At 46.3% G+C, this 17,452-nt stretch overlaps 1 protein-coding gene across 2 annotated transcripts in view; it reads left to right on the top strand.

The window, feature by feature from the left end:
- The window catches only part of ZDHHC20 (zDHHC palmitoyltransferase 20), a gene marked incomplete at both ends in the record, with an annotated part of 72,241 nt that overhangs the window by 8,983 nt on the left and 45,806 nt on the right, over window positions 1–17,452 (top strand). For both annotated transcript variants that reach the window (XM_080690205.1, XM_080690204.1), the window contains one exon: window positions 17,058–17,084. In XM_080690205.1, the coding sequence (XP_080546331.1) occupies window positions 17,058–17,084 (27 nt within the window). The remainder of the gene's footprint in view (window positions 1–17,057; window positions 17,085–17,452) is intronic.

Here is a 17,452-nt window from a genome sequence, read left to right as displayed (position 1 = left end):
TAAAATAAAGGGGTATAGGTTGGAGATAGACTACCCCTGGATTCCATCCCTAGTACCACCACCAAAAATAAATAAATAAATAAATAAATAAATAAATAAATAAATAAATAAATAAATAGCTACCAGTAAGCTAAGCATGATTGCACAGGCTTGTCATCCCAGTCCTTGGGAGACTGAGACAGGAGGATTGCAGATTCGAGGCCAGCCTCAGCAATTTAGCAAGGTCCTCTGCAATTTAATGAGACCTTGTGAAACGGGGTTTCTTGAGAAGAAACCTGGCATTTCCTTAAGATGAAACGAAGAAACTCGGCGTTTTCTTACCAGGTTCTTTTCTACGGTGAGCGAAGAGTGACACCTGCAGACCGCAGGAAGGGGAGTAAAAGGTTTATTGGAAGCAACAGGGAATAGGAAAAAGTGGCCGAACACCCCTAAGGGCTATCGGGGCTTTGGTGTCCAGCAGCTACGTTCAGGTCACTACCTGAGTGTAGCCCGGGCCAAGTGCCTCCAGTTGCAAACTGCTTTCTCCCAAAGTCCAAGCGATCTGCAAGAGAGAGAGAAGCTCCCCAACGGGGAGGGGTTCCCAGAGTGGGTAACCGTCCTGGTGACTGCGCTAGGGGTTTATATCTGCATGTCCTCTATTGCTTGGAGTCTGGGAAGCAGCTCTCAAAATATGCATAGGGTATTTGCATGTCCTTTGAGGGGTCTCCTTTCAGTAGGAGTGTCAGACTTGCTCCAGTGATGTCTCCTGGGTTTGTTGATTAGTAAACAGATGGTTTTGTGAAGCTTTGGTTGTTCTTATCTCTGAACCTTGGAAGTTAATTAGTATTTTTTGCCCCTCAGGAAATTAAGGTGTTTTTTTTTTTTTTTTTCCTACTGAGGCCTCTTCCCTATCTGCCTACTTCCTTTTTACCTCCTCACTTGTTTCAAAATAAAAAGTAAAATAGGGCCGGGCGTGGTGGTGCACACTTGTAATCCCAGCATTTGGGAGGCAGGGACGGAGGATCGCAATTCATTGCTATTTACGGATAGCCTCAGCTACTTAGCAAGGCCCTTCACAACGAGACTGTTTCAAAAAATAAAAATACTAAAAGTTAGGACTGGGGGTGTAGCTCAGAGGTACTATGCCCTGGATTCCATCTCTAGTACTGGAAAAAAAAAAAAATTGGATGGGGTAGAGCTCAGAGGTAGAATGCCCCTGGGTTGAACCTCCAGTACCATACACAGAAAAATAATGATAGCTACCATTTATTGGATGCCCACTATGTGTCTGACATCTACTACAAGGCACTGTATCTTTCTAAGTCCCTCTCTCTTCTCTTTTTTTCTGTTTTTGTACTGAGGATTTTGTAGCCAGAGGCATTCTACCTATGAGCTACACTCCCAGCCCTTTTTATATTTTATTTTGAGACAGGGTCTCGCTAAATTGCAGAGGGTCTTACTAAGTTGCTGAAGCTATCCTCTAACCTGGGATTCTCCTGTCTCAGCCTCCCAAGTACTGGGATTACAGGTGAAAGTAAAAATCCGGCTCAGAAAAAAGCCAAGGCCAGCCATCAGAGATAAGCAAGCAAGCAAGAGCTTTATTAAGACAGCCCAGCTCCCTTTTATGTCAGGCAGCTGGGGATTTTTTTAAAATAGGAGGGGGCTTCCACTAACAGCGGAAGATCGCACGAAGTACCGGGCGTTTACTGATTGAGTGGCTCATACCCCAGTGAGTGTGTTATCAGGGGACTGGTTGTTGGGCATCCCGTGGCCCCCTTTGACGGGCTATGAGGTAGCCAGCACAATCTGGAAGAGAAGCTGGAGAGGCGCCATCTTTTGTGTGACTGGGCTGCGTATCCTCACATCAGGTGCATGTCACCACACCACGCTCAGCATGTTTTTTAAAATTTTTTTTTGGTCTTGGTGTGGGTGTGGGTGTGGGTGGTACTGGGGATTGAACCTAGGGTTGTTTTACATCTGCGCTACACCCACAGCCCAAATTTATTCTCTATTTTGAAACAGGGTCTCACTAAGTTGCAGAGGACCTCCACAAGTTGCTGAGGCTGGCCACATACCTGTGATCCATTCCTGTTTCAGCCTCCCAAGTACTGGGATTACAAATGTGTGCCACCACACCCAGCTGTTTTGGTCTGTTTTTGACTTTTTTATCTTAAAATAATTTAAGACTTGTGAAAAACAGTACAAAGAATTGTCATGTTATCTTTCAACCAGACTCCCCAAATGCTGCCCATGTGCTTTGTTCTTATATGTTTGAGAGTAATTTGAATACATAATGTCCTTTAACTTACAAGTGTGTGTGTTATTTTCTAAGAACAAGAATGTTTTTGTTTTGTTTTGGTTTTACTGGGGATGGAACCCAGGGGCATTCTAACTCCAAGCTATACTTCCAGCCCTATGTTTTTTTATTCTTTATTTTGAAACAGGGTTTTAGAGTTGCAAAGGGCCTCACTAAGTAGTAGCTGAGGCTGTCCTCCAATTGCAATTTTCCTGTCTCAGCCTCCCAAATGCTGGGATTACAAGGGTGGGCCACCATGCCCAGCTTAGAAGAAGAATGTTTTTGTATATACCAGTGTATAGTTAACACCAGTTATCAGGAAATGAGTGTTGACAATATTTACATTCTAATCTCATGCCTTTTCAAACTTGAGTTATTCCTCCAGGTTCTTGTTCTGTTGCACTGAAAATTCAGTAAGGATCATTTAATAGAGTTGTGTATGTCTGTAAGACCTTTACTCTGGAAGAGTTTCTCTTGGTTATTTATTTATTTATTGCACCAGGAATGAAACCCAGGGGCTTTCTACCTCTGGGCTACACTCCTAGACCTTCTTTATATTTTATTTGGAAACAGTCTCACTAAGTTGCTGAGAGCCTCACTAAGTAGCTGAGGCTGGCTTTGAACCTTTGCGATCCTCCTGTCTCAGCCTCCCAAGTGCTGGGATTACAAGCATACGCCACCATGCTATTTATTTATTTATTTATTTATTTTTTGCTGCACTGGAGATGGAACCCAGGGACATTCTACCTTTGAGCTACACCCCCAGCCTTATTCTTTAATCTTTATTTTTTTTAATTTATTATTTATTTTTTGGTGCCTGATGGTGGAGCCCAGGGGCTTTTCTACCTCCGGGCTATACTCCCAGACCTATTTTATATTTTATTTGGAGACAGGGTCTCACTAAGTTGCTGTGAGCCTCATTAAGTAGCTGAGGCTGGCTTTGAACCTGTGCGATCCACCTGTCTCAGCCTCCCAAGCACTGGGATTTCAAGTGTGCACCACCACACCTGGTTTATTCTTTATTTTGAAACAGAGTCTCACTGAGTTGCAAAGGGCTTCACTAAGTAGCTGAGACTGGCCTACCTGGATCCTCCTGTCTCAGCCTCCCAAATGCTGGGATTATAAGCATGTGCCACCACACCCAGTTTGTTTATTTATTTACTTATTTGTAGTATTGAGGATTGAGGCCAGGGGCATTCTACCTCTGAGCTACACCCCTAGCCCTATGTTTTATTCTTTATTTGGAAACAGGGTCTCACTGAGTTGTGAACGGCCTCACTAAGTAGCTGAGGCTGGCTGCAAACCACAATCCTCCAGTCTCAGCTTTTCAAATGCTGGGATTACAAGTGTGCGCCACCACACCCAGCTAACCATGACATTTTTTGAGAGAACAAGGGTACTTTTAAAACACCCCTTCATTTGGGCTTATCTGATGTTTCCTCATGAATAGATTGAACATACACTATAGCAAGAACACTGTCAAAGTGATTCTGTGTCACTGATTGTACCCTTTGGGGACTCTTAGTTTTCATCACCACTTCAACTGGTGGTTGCCAGGTTTTGCGCCTGTAAGATGCAGTTCTTTGTAATTAGTTGTTATTCCAGTGGCTCAGAGCAGATTGGCCTTCGAGGAAGGGCTTGGCACTCAAGCGTGGAGGCAGGTCCACGAGCAGCTGCCAAGCCTCTGCAGCCTGACTCACCCTCCCAAGTCTCTGCCCACCCTCACAGGCTGCTCACTCCAGAGCTCTGCCCTGGCAGAGCCAGGCCTGCATCGCACTGAGATCTCTCCTCTTCCTTTTCACATATGTTGACCCCTGATGAATGTCTTTATTTGGGTGGGGGTTACTGGGAATTGAACGCAGTGCCATTCTACTTCCTGCTACACTCCCAGAGTCTTACTAAGTCCCTAAGGCTGCCCTCAGTCCTGCAATTCTCCTCTTTCAGCTTCTGGCCTGCACCTCCTTGCCCTATACCCTGGTTAATATGTTACACTTCAAACTCTGACTCAGTGTTTCACTCCAGAGAACCTAACCCAAGACAAGAGTTTTGTGGGGAAGCGCTGGGAAACCAAGTGATCTGTTATATATACACCTGGCTTAAATATTCTTGGTTGAAACCGTTATTACTATACTAGTTGTCAAATGGTAATTTTCCTAATTCTGTCACTTTTCCTATATTAATTAGAATTCTGTAAAGAATAGTTTGTCCTATTTATTAATTCACTTGTTTACTCTGCATGCAGTCAAATTGCATTTCATGGGTTATAACTTAAATGTTTGAAACAAAGTCTTACTAGGTTCCTTAAGGGTCTCCGTTGTGTTGCCAAGGCTGTCTTTTCCTCCTGTCTCAGCCTTCCAAGTAGTGGGATTACAAGCCATGTGTTTTGACACACTTTTTTTTTTTTTTTTTTCTTTTTTGTGGTGCTGAGGTTCCTGGAAGCCCTTCTACCTCCGGGCTACACTCCCAGACCTATTTTATATTTTTATTTCGAAACAGGGTCTCTTAAACCAGCAAGGCTGGCTTCAAACGTACACGATCCTCCTGTATCCGCCTCCCAAGTGCAGGGATTACAAGCGTTCACCACCATGCTCTGCCGCACACGCTTGTTTTTTCAAAAAAAAAAAAGGGCTGGAGGTGTAGCCCAGAGGTAGAATGACCCTGGGGTCAATCCCCAGTACCACTAAATAAAGAAAAAGGAAAAGGAAGGTGGGGAGAGGGAAAAGGAAGAACAGAAGCAATTAGAAAAGCAAATGAGTCTTCAAATGAGTAGGTTCTTGGTTTTGTTTTGTCTTTTGTAGCACTGAAGATTGAGGCCAGGGGTGTTCTGCCTCCAAGCCCCCAGCCTTATTTTATTTTTATTTGGAAATAGGGTCTTGCTAAGTTGCTGAGGCTTGGAGTACTACTACTGCTGTCCTCCCAGCTCAGCCTCCCAAGTACTGGGACATAGGTTTGTGCTCCAAGCACGCTGTGAGTGTTCAGCTTGAGTGGGAAGGCTTGGTCCCCTGTGCAGCAGTATTCAGAGGTGGGCTTTGGGGAAGTGATCAGCTCTTGGGGAGAGAACAGCCATCAGGTAGCCCTGCCTGGACGTGGTAGAGGTGGAGCCTGGTGGAGGATGAGTGCTTGATGTGCCCGCCTGGGACTCTGTCCTGTTTCTGGCCCTGCCTCTCCAAGCAGCTGGCCAAGTGTGCAGCCTTCCTCTGGCACACCCTTCCACCAAGGTGTTCTGCCTCACCTCTGTCCAGGCAGTGGAGCACTCCGAATCCTCCTCGGCCAAAAGGAAATCTCTCCTTCCTTAAGTTGTTTTGTCAGCCATTGTCACAGTGATGAGAAGCTGACTAAAGCTGCAGGAGAGCAGTGAAGCCTCTGACTGCAGTTGAGAACTGCCCAGCCCAGTAGCAGACAGTGGGTAAAAACAAACAGGCCAGGTGGGCACACACCCAGAGGTTGAGGCAGGAGGGTAGAAATGTCCAGGCCAGCCCTGGCAACTCAGAAATAGAAGTAAACAAGGATGAGGGGTGTCGCTCACTGAGAGAGCTAACAGAGCTAACTGGGTTCAGTTAGCTCTACCGAACTTACTGGGTTCAGTCCCCAGTACTGCCATAACAAAACAAGAAGACATAAGCAGTCCCAGAAGAAGAAGAAAGTAAAAACTGGCTCATAGACTTGGGAGCCTGCTTATGCTCACTGCAAACACCAGGTGCAATTGCCTGCAGTTCCAAGGGCTGGAAAATGCTTTGTTGGTGGATTGCCAAATCTTGACATGGTTTTGGGGCAAAGATAAAAATATAGCATATATTCACTTTTGGTCCACCAGCCCTGCCATTAGGAATCTACATTGAAGACAAACTTCCACGAATAAACAACACATGGGCAAAGTTATTTTTTGCCACATTGTAATAGCAAAAGATTGGAGACAACTCAATGTCAATAGAAATCAGATTGTAAAAATGAACCATTCAGCCAGGCATGGTGGCTAATGTGTAATCCCAGTACTTGGGAGGCTAACACTGGAGAATTGCAGGTTTGCGGCCAGCCTCAGCTACTTAGTGAAGCCTGCTGCAACTTAGTGAGACCTTGTTTCAAAATAAAGAGTAAAAGCATTACAAGCAGGATTACAAAAGGATTACAAGCAGGCCTGGCGGAGCATGCTTGCTTGTAATCCCAGAATTTGGGAGGCTGAGACAGGAGGATTGCGGTTCACAGACAGCCTCAGCTACTTAGTGAGGCCCTTTGCAACTCAGACCTTGTTTGAAAAAATATAAAGACTAGCTGGTATGGTGGCTCATGCTTATAATTCCAGCATTTGGGAGGCGGAGACTGGAGGATCACGGTTCGCAGACAGCATCAGATACTTAGTGAGACCCTGTTTCAAAATAAAGAATAAAAAATAAGGCAGAGTGTAGCTCGGAGGTTGAATGCCTCTGGGTTCCATCTCCCACCCCCAAAAATGTATACATATAAGGACTTAAAAATATGACCAGGGTTGTAGCTTGGAGTTAGAATGCCCATGGGTTCCATCCCCAGTACCACAAAAAAAAAAAAAAAAAAAAAAAAAGAAATTAAATTTTTAAAAAAGACTGAAAAATAGGGCTGGGAGTGTAGCTCAGAGGTACAATGCCCCTAGATTCCATCTTGGTACCTCAAAAAAAAATTAAAAAAATTACAAAAAATAAAAAGAGGTTCTAGAAGCAGAGTGTAGTGGCATGCTCCAGTAATCCCAGTACTTGAGTGGCTGAAATGGGGAGGATCAGAGGTTCAAGGACAGCTTCAGCAATACAGCAAGACTTTCAGCAACCTAGCAAGACCCTAGTCCCAGTATTTGGGAGGCTGAGACAGGAGGGTCCAGGTTTAGGGGCAGCCTCAACTACCTAGTAAGGTCTTTTGCAACTTAGTGAGACCCTGTTTCAAAATAAAGAATAAAAAAAAAATAGGCTGGAGGTGTAGCTTGCAAGTAGAATGCCCTTGGGTTCCATCCCCAGTACTGGGAAAAAAACAAACAAACAAAAAAAAAAACAATATGTTACGGTTTGGGAGAGTATGGTTTGGTGGGGAAACTGGTCCTGGGGAGCCCTGTTAGGGTCCTGGACAAAATTTCCCTCAAACTACCACAAAACCCAAAACGACTAAAAACAGAAAATTACCGCAGGTTCTTGTCCTAAGCTAAGAATAAATATGCATAGCTTAGACCGTTGCTGAAGATTTAAAGAAGTTTATTAGAAAGATAGAAATACAGGAGATAGAAATATAGCCTCATGCCAAAATGGCATGGCGGGTGTGACTCGAAATGAATACACCAAAGAAATTACACGTGGGCCAGACTTTTTATACCCATGACCTCCATCTTGTTTACATAATTCTGACATAGTGAACATCCCTGTAAGGTACCTCCCCCATTAAGGTGTGGTGAGGTGTCTCATGAAGGTCCACCCCTCCCCCCATCCTAGCTGGCTTATGTAGATCTGTCTTTAGATAGAGAAAGGCCTAGTTCTCTCCTAAGATCTGTCATTAGATAGAGAAAGGCCTAGTTCTCCTCTCCTATTGACTTGCTAATTACATGTAGCTAAATCAATCTAAGTTTCAATAGCTGTTTGCTTCCTGATCAAAGCCAAGCCTTTCTCCAGGTCTGCCGCCATTTTGACACAATTATTTTTGAAATATATTAATCAGAGCTTTCTCAAATCTTCCTAGGCCATTCCCAATACTGGCACACAAAAATCCTGTTTCAAAATAGAAAATAAAAATGACTGGAGGTACAGCTAAAAAGTAGAATCACGTAGGTTCAAAGCCAGCCGCGCGGGCTGGCTTAGGAGACCCTGTTTCCAAATAGAAATGTAAAAATGGGTCTGGGAGTGTAGCCTGGAGGTAGAAGGGCTTCCAGGAACCCCAGTACCACCAAAAAAAAAAAAAAGTAGAATGCCCCTGGGTTCAATCCCCAATACCACAGAAAACAAACAAAAAATAGCATTATAAAATGTAAGAAAATATAATAGATGCTTTTATTTATATAATAAATTTATATAATACTGTATTAGCTATGTCTAGTTTTAATTTCTTGGGTATGTAAGTGTTTAGACAGTGGGATAAATTCCATCACTTTTTTTGTTGTTGAAAACAAATGTTGAGCCTTGCGTGGTGGCGCACACTTGTAATCCCAGTACTTGGGAGGCTGAGACAGGAGGATTGCACAGGTTCAAAGCCAGCCTCAGCTACTTAATGAGGCTCTCAGCAACTTAGACCCTGTTTCCAAATAAAATATAAAATAGGTCTGGGAGTGTAGCCCAAAGGTAGAAAGCCTCTGGGTTCCATCTCCAGCACCACAAAAAATAAAAAGAAAAGAAAACAAATGTTGATCTTGTTACAGTTTTTGTAGGAAGTGTTCCTGGGTACTGAAAGGTTTGAGCCGCTGCCCCACAGGGGGCAGGGCCGGAAGCTAGGAGGCGGAGCCCTGTGATTCCCAGAGGAGACCACGCCCCTCGTTTTAAGGGAGCCTGTCTGCTACCTAAAGAAGAGAGGCCAGACAGAGACAGGAAGACACGCTCTCCCCCACTAGTCCCCATGGGCCTGCGGGGGCTGGTGGCCGACTCCCCACGAATAAAGGCATCCATACCACCTATAATGGGTTTCCGCGTGTATCTGTGCACCAATGGGAGCCGCCGCATCTTTATTTATTAATCATATTGGTGCCGAAACATATAAGATGGGCGCATCGGTCAGTGCACAGATACCCGCAGGACAATGATATAAGATGATATGCATGCCTTTATTCGTGGAGAGTCGACCACCAGCCCCCGCAGGCCTGTGGGGGCTAGTGGGGCAGAGCGCACCTCTCTGTCTCTATCGGGCTTCTCTCTAGAGTTAGCAGACAGGCTCCCTTAAATTGAGGGGCGTGGTCTCCTCTGGGAATCACAGGGCTCCGCCTCCTAGCTTCCGGCCCCACCCCCTGCGGGGCAGCGGCTCAAACCTTTCATCCTGACCTCTTTGACTAAGGGGGGGATACAGGGCGATGATTGCCCCCCCTAGTTACTTCCTGCTGTGAAGGGGCGTCGTCAGGGGCCCCAGGCCGGGAGAAATCGGAGTCTGAGCCGTCGGAAGGGGGCAGGTGGATGTGGTCGCAGCGAGAGTTGGAGGTTACCCTGGAAAGCTTTGAGGAGACTTTAACAGGCAAGGTGCTATTAAAGAAAAAAGAAAATCGTGAGAGTGGATCCCAGGCTGGGCAGGAGCCCTTTTAGATATGAGGCAGATTGTCACTAGATCTATTAATACAAATAGCAGGACTTCCCTGAGGAAGACATGTGCCGCCCCTTTAGCAGTTTTTCATTAGACCAGAGTCATTAATAGCAGCAACTCCCAGAGAGGACCCCACACCACTCTTTTCAGCCTTGAGTGGGTATGGATTTGTCTGGTCAAACAAACACCTGTTACTGCATCAGGAGCATCAGTTACCAATTTTAGAGGTTTAATACTTATGGCAATTTGGCATCCGAAGAGGGAGAGCACCGTAGTATGTAAACAAGTGGACCTGCTAAAATATAAACATCAAAGAGAGTTATGTCGAGAGAAACAAAGTTTAGTGGGTCCCAACACCGTGCAAGAGAATTTGTCCTGGAGCTGTTGTAATGGAGCCCTTTTAGATATGGACTAAGCCGTGGGCAGAGGCTGGAGGGCTTGCCATCATCACCCTGGACCGAGATTGGGGAGGAAGACTAAGGCCTGAAAGATTGAGCAGGCCAAAGAGGAGACTGACTTACCCTGTACCAGTAGAGTAACCCTGGGCCAGCAAGGAAGATGGAGGAAGGAGGACGAGGGGAAAAAGGGACATGGACCCGGACCACACCTTCTGCACCAGCCACCTCACAAAGTGGGGCCAGGAGAGAGGGAGATGGGGCCTGTGACCCCGACACCCACGTTTCATCGCAAAATGGTGGCCATGAGCCCGCAGAATTATAAGCCTGTGACTCAGAAGGACCACCAGGTGGCGCCTGTGAGTTGCCACGTGGTGTCCAAGATGGCGGCTGTGGCTGGCGGGAAAATAAATAGCAGCTGAAAAGTTTCTAACTATTCCTGGGCCACCGCAACCCATTTCCCAACTCGTATCAAGGCCAGACAGGCTCTCAGAGCATCTGCTAGTTTAAAGGTTCGACTTCCCATAATTGGTTTGCGGGCGGAAACGAAGAACAGGAAATGGGCGTCCCCGATTTCCCTGCTCAATCGTTCGAAACGGAGGTTAAGAGATAGAGAAGGACGTCTTCATCCCTTCTCCAAACCGGAGGATGACCTGGTCATCCAGAGGGTGGTCCCAGTGGACCGGGGGACAATGGATCACCAAGCGCTTGGATTTTGGGGTCCCAGAGAACCGGAAGACCCAAGTCCAGAACCCGCTAACCAAGGGAAGAAGGCAGTTTACCGGAGTGAAGCGTTGCGGGCCAGCACTGGCTGCGACAGAAGCACTGAGAAGCTGCTGGGGGCGCAGTGGAGCTGGAGCGCGCAGATGCCGGTGGCTGGTGTGGCGCAGGCGGGATCAGTGGGGGCACGCAGGCAGTGTGGCTTGTCTGGCTCGCGGCATGGAGACAAAATGGCTTCCAGGCGCGCGGCAGACGCTGAGGCTGGGCCCCGAGGAGCACCGCCAGTGAGCCTGGCTTGGGCGGGCGGAACGGAGCAGCAGCAGTGAGTAGAGCTGCGCCTGGCGCGGGTGACTGTGGTGGATACCGAGGCCGGCTGTGCGCCGCCCAGTGAGCCTGGCTCGGGGCGGGAGGGGCATACCAGCCAGAGGTCCCGGCGGTGACCAGAGTGCCAAGCTGGAACGGTGGTTTTAGGAGGTCCAAGCGGCAGGCAGAGGTCCTGGTCCGTGCAGGCAGAGCAGGTGCCAGCACCACCCAAGGAGCCTGACTCGTGGCCGGAAAGATGGCTGCCGGCTCTCAGCAGAGCCGGGGCCGGAAAGATGGCTGCAGGCTCTCCTGGAGAGCGCGGGGCTGGGGAAGAAGGCTTACGGTCCGGGCAGGCACGGGGCAGTGGCGGCGGCGTGGCGGGGGTATGCACCTGAACTGGAGTGTGGCGGGGCCGCAGAGACCGCGGCTGGAGCCTGAGCTGCAGACGGCAGCGCGGGGGCCGGAGCCTGAGCCGCCGGTGTGCGGCAGCCGCCCGGATGGAGGGGTGGGCTTTTGCTGCCATGTCGGCGGGTGCTGCCACGGCGGAAGTTTAGGCGTAGCCAGCACAGGGGCCCCGGGCCTCCTGGCAGGTCGTGTGGGCTGGACTTGGCGGGCCAGGCCGGCTGTGGCCGCAGCCGCGGCGGTGGCGGGGCCTGGTGGCTGTGCAGCAGCGAGGTGGCCGCCCGGATGGAGGAGCCCGCTGGTGCCGCAAAGGTGGCGCGGGGGCTGGCAGATGGAGGAACCGACTTGCGCCGGGGTGGATCGTGTGGGCCGCACTCAGCAGCGCCATGTCGCGGTTCCTGGGGCGGCAAGAGCTCAGCTGGGCGGGCGCTGCGGCAGGATGGAGCTGGAGTGGGGATGGACCTGGAGTTGCCCGCGCTTTTGTGTAAAGTCTGAGCTTGTGCGTATCGACCGATGGCGCGCAGATGGAGAATCAGCTGCAGGCAGAGCGGATGGACAGTCCAAGAAGTGCTGGTCCATTAGGCAGTTCCAGATTAGGCCCCATAAGTCCAAATACGGCTCTCGGCACCAACATATAAGATGGGCGCATCAGTCAGTGCACAGATACTGCAGGACAACGATATAAGATGATATGCATGCCTTTATTCATGGAGAGTCAACTGCTAGCCCCCGCAGGGGCTAGTGGGGGAGAGCGCGCCTCTCTTTCTCTATTGGGCTTCTCTCTAGAGGTAGCAGACAGGCTCCCTTAAGTCGAGGGGTGTGGTCTCCTCTGGGAATCACAGGGCTCCTCCTCCTAGCTTCCGACCCTGCCCCCTGCGGGGCAATGGCTCAAACCTTTCAGGGACCTCTGTTAGGCTCCCGGAAACTGTTCCTGTAGCCGCGAGTCCTTGTCCGGAACTAGGATAAATATACACTAGTCCGAACTCTTGCTAAAAACTTAAATGAGTTTATTATTACAAAGATAGAAATATAGAAAACATTTTACAGCCAAGATAGTATAGGAGGGTGGCTCTAAACTAAGTCACCAGAGTTGAAAATACAAAACTGCTTTTGTAGATACAAAGTCCCTCATCTTGCTCCACCACGTAATCCTATGACTTAGGTGTCAGTCTGCCCGTTTACTCTGTCCAGACCTCTTTTGTTATACTTATGGGGATTTCTGGCCTGTCAAAAAAACCTTCCTGCCTAACTGCAGGTTTAAGCCTAGGTTTCTTTGTTAAGACCAGAATGATTCACAGGTCAAGGGCCGCGTGGCATCTGCTCCCCTTTCACAAATGTCAGTATTCTCCTCCCCTACTTTTGGGGAATTCTTAGCTTTTTGCTAGACAACTTTTTTTTATGCAAACCTGTTTTTAGAATGTGAACTGTACTAGGTCCCAACTCCTCTATCCACTTGCTAATTACCTTTAGTGAGGGTACTTTGTATTATAACAGCTACCTGAGTGCCTGGCAGTAACCAGGCCCTAACTGCTTTTCTTTTTTACACAGCTGAACTCCATTTTCTATAAACCAATTATACATATATGTATAAACCATACATACATATATATCCAAAACTTTTTTTTTTTTTCCAGATCTTTTTAGGCCATTTCCTAATACTGGTAAAGATCTTAAGAGAGTAGGATTGCCACAGAAAAACATGATAATTCTGTGGGTTTCTTGGTACCAGTTAGAGGCAAAGACAAAGGTTTAATTCAAGAAAGTAGAGATACATGTTCAGAGGGAAATGTGGGCCTTTTTAAGCCAGGCGTGGTGGTGCATGCTTGTAATCCTAGCGCTTGGGAGGTTAAGACAGGAGGATTACGCAGGTTCAAAGCCAGCCACAGCTACTGAATGAGGCTCTCAGCAACTTAGTGAGACCCTGTTTCCAAATAAAGTATAAAATAGGTCTGGGAGTATAGCCCGGAGGTAGAAAAGCCCCTGGGTTCCACTCCCAGTACCCCCTCCCCCCCCACACACACACATACAAGTTGTGGGCCTTCTTGAGAGTGTAAGAGCAGCCTGGGATATTTTTCAATTCTTTTTTATAGGAGACCTAGAGGGGGATGGTTAGGGGCAGTGGCTAGAAATGAGGCATCATGAAATGGCCTTCTCCTTTCTTTGAGTCTTTAGGCTGACAAAAGGTGACAATTCCTTGGGATAAGGGGAGACATGGAGGTTTTGGGGGGAAGTTGCTAGGCAAATATGTGATTTTCTTCAAGACCTTTTTCTCCGGAAATCAGAGGCTCTGACATAAGGTGAAACTCTTCCTGGTATCTAATCGCCTCAGGAATTTGAGGTATGGAGCTAGGCCATTTTAATTTAAAAGTGTGGGACTGGCTTTTGTCTAAGAGAAAACAAGCTCTGTAAAGTAAAACTAAAGATTATGAAGTCGTTTCCATTTTAAAACTATATTTTCCTTTCCCAATTTGTCTCCTTCCTACATAATAATTTTATTTCTCCTATTCTACCTCAGGATGATAATTACTAGAGGCTAGGAAAGGTTGAAGGGCAGGATGAGAGAGGGATGTTGTACCACTGACACTAAAACACAGTGAAATAGGAATAAATTCCATGCCGTTCTGTACACAGCAGGGTGACTAAGTTTACAACAATCTATGCTGTATGTTACAGATGGGGAGAGGACGGTTGTAGGAAACTGCTCCCCGGGAACCCCTGCGAGGGTCCTGGACACACTTTCCCCAACCCATGACAAAACCCCAAACGACCAAAACCAGAAAATTACCACGGGTTCTTGTCCTAAGCTAAGAATAAATATGCATAGCTTGGACAGTTGCTGAATATTTAAAGAAGTTTATTAGAAAGATAGAAATACAGCCCCATGCCAAAATGGCGTAGGGGGGTGACTTGAAATGAATACACCAAAGGGATCGCACGTGGACCGGACTTTTATACCCATGACCTCCATCTTGTTTATGTGATTCTGATGAACGTCCCTGTAAGGTACCTCCCCTTAACCCTGAAAGGAATCTCCCCCAGCAAGGTGTGGCAAGGTGTCTTCTTTCAGGAAGGGCAAGGTCAAACCCTTCTCCCTCCCTAGATCATTCTTCTGACCAGACTAGATCTGCCCCCTCTAGGGCAAGTCTTTTGATGGGGTCTAAACAGACCCCAAGCCTTTTGTTACACCCCAAAATGTGTTAATTGATCACCAGAGTCTGGGGATCTCTTGAAGGTTTATGGCATCCTCCCACATCCTTGGGAAATCTTATCTTTACAATGAAAAGCCCCCCCCCCATCCCTGTTGTCTTGCTAATCACCTGTGGTGCCTGGAATTCTGCAGTCCTTTCCATGAAGCTTCTGGCTTTTTTACTACCAAACTTGTTTTCAGATATATTTTGAAAATTGAAAATATTTCCCAATACTGGTACGTTAATACATTTTGAAGCCTCTTCCTAATACTGGTACAGTGATCCATATCAAAGTTCTTGGAACTAGGTGATACCTGCGTCAGGAATTGGGTGACGTGTGTTTGCAGTTGTACACTTCGGCCAGGACAGTTAGGCTATTGTTTAACTGCAGTTACATGCATCAGCCAACTGGAACTTTCAGGGGTGGGGGGACTGCTTAAGTCCCTGCTCTGACCTAACAGGTTTTTGTTTGAGGTTTTGGGGAGGGGGTGTTACTGGGGGTGGAACCCAGGGGCTTTTCTACCTCCGGGCTATACTCCCAGACCTATTTTTATATTTTATTTGAAAACAGGATATCACTAAGTTACTGAGAGCCTCACTAAGTATCTGAGGCTGGCTTCAAACCTGTGCAATCCTCCTTTCTCAGCCTCCCAAGTGCTGGGATTGCAAACGTGTGCCACCACGCCTGGCTTGTTTAAGGGCTTTAAACACAAAGATAACTGTGGGCTGGGGTTGTAGTTCAGAGGTTGAGCTTGGTTCAGTTCCTTGGGTTCAATTCCCAAGACCACCACCAAAAAAAAAAAAAAAAAAAAAACCCAAAAAAAAAACACTAAATGTTTAAGGAGGTAGAAATTATAATTATACTGAGAGCTGGGCGTGGTGGCGCATGCTTGTAATCCCCGCGCTTGGGAGGCTGAGACAGGAGGATCGCACAGGTTCAAAGCCAGCCTCAGCAACTTAGTGAGACTCTGTTTCCAAATAAAATATAAAAAAGGTCTGGGAGTATAGCCTGGAGGTAGAAAGCCTCTGGGTTCCACCCCCAGTACCACCAAAAAAAAACCAAAACAAAAATTATAATTATACTGATTTGCAATTGTCACATGTATGCATTTTTTTTTTTAAATGGTACTGGGGATGGAATCCAGGGCCTTTCTACCTCTAAGCTACTACATACTACACCCCCATCCTTATTTTTTATTCTTTATTTATTTTGAGACAGGGTCTTACTGAGTTGCAAAGGGCCACCACAAGCATGAGCCACCACACCTGGCTTCCCAGTCCTTTTTTTTTTTTTTTTTTTGAAACAGGGTCTCATTGAGTTGCAGAGGGTCTCAGTAGCTGAGGCTGGCCGCGAACTGTGGTCCTCCTGTCTCAACCTTCCAAATGCTATGCATGTATTAAATTATTGCATTGTCTCTCTGGAATAACTATAATTATTGTATGTTAGTTAAAAAGAGCAAAATCTGGGTGGGGGTGGTGGCGCACACTTGTAATTCCAGCTTTTGGGAGGCTGAGATAGGAAGATCATCGTTCAAGGACAGCCTCAGCTACTACTTAGAAAGGCCCTTTGTAACTCAGTGAGACCATGTTTCAAAATAAAGAATAAAAAATAGGGGTGGAGTTGTAGTTGGATGTAGGATGCCCCTGGGTTCCATCCCCAGTACCTACGCAAAACAAAAACAAAAAAGTCTGTCTTCTAGTTTTTGCAAAGAGCCATGGTAAGGTACATTTTTAGAATAATGAATCAGGTACAAGTGCCAGGGAGAACAGTTCTGCTAATCCTGCAGTGTCACTGTCATGGGACACTGCAGGATTAGCAGAAAACATGATAATTCTGTAGGGTTCTTGGCTTGTGTGGCAGAAAAGAATTTCAGCATGCGCTGGTAAGAGAAAAGACTTATATTTGTAAGCTCTATGTTAAGTGAGGGATTTGAGAGGATGGCAGGCCATCCTAAGAGGTGGAGAGCATCCAGGTATGAGAGTCTTTGCGGCTTTTTCAGTTTTTCTGTAGAACCATGATGAGGGGTGGGTGGGGTCCCACAGTGGAGGACTGGACTTTCCCTTAATATTCAGGCTCCCCGGGTAACTGAGGGGTAGTGATGGCTGGTATCCAACCTTTGTCCTCCTTATGGACCCTTTGTTTACTAAGCACCTCAGGAATCTCAGATGGGAAGAGGGGCCATTGTGATTAAGGGTGAGACTTATTGAGACTTTTGCCTAAGATAAAACATACCTTTATAGGATGGAGTTAGAGATTATGAACTGCCCAGATTTTAAAACTATATCTTCTTTACTTTCCAATTTGTCTCCTTCCTAATATTTTATTTCTTTTATCCTACCTCATCACCTATAATTGTTTTAAGACATTTAAAATTAATAAAGGTCTAGACATTTCTTATGATTGTGGTAAAATGATAAAGAATTCAAATTATTACCATTTTAAAGTTTTATGAAAATTATATTAAGATGAACATTCATCTTGAAATACAACTTACATACAAAGTGTGTGAAGTATATTTATTCACTATTTTTTCTCTTTTTTTCTAGTTACTATTTCTGGAAATGAAGAAACTGGTAAGGTGCTTTTAGTCTTATTTTAAGTGGAATGCTTATGGTATTTTAATTGCCCCACACATACTTTTTATTTGGTGATGAAAACATTTTTTTAAAAAGGAAATATATATCAGCCAGGCGTGGTGGCACACGCTTGTAATCCCCGCGCTTGGGAGGCTGAGACAGTAGGATTGCACAGGTTCGAAGCCAGCCTCAGCTACTTAGTGAAGCTTTCAGCAACTTAGTGAGACCCTGTTTCCAAATAAAATATAAAAAAGGTCTGGAAGTATAGCCCGGAGGTAGAAAGCCTCTAGGTTCCACCCCCAGTACCACCAAAAATAAATAAATTAATTAATTAAATAAAATAAAAGTAAATACATATTTTTGGT

Source organism: Muscardinus avellanarius, assembly GCF_963383645.1.
Source record: "Muscardinus avellanarius genome assembly, chromosome: 2".
NCBI lineage: Eukaryota > Metazoa > Chordata > Mammalia > Rodentia > Gliridae > Muscardinus > Muscardinus avellanarius.
The sequence above is the reverse complement of the archived record's forward strand: the minus strand, read 5'-3'. Positions and strand labels throughout refer to the sequence as shown.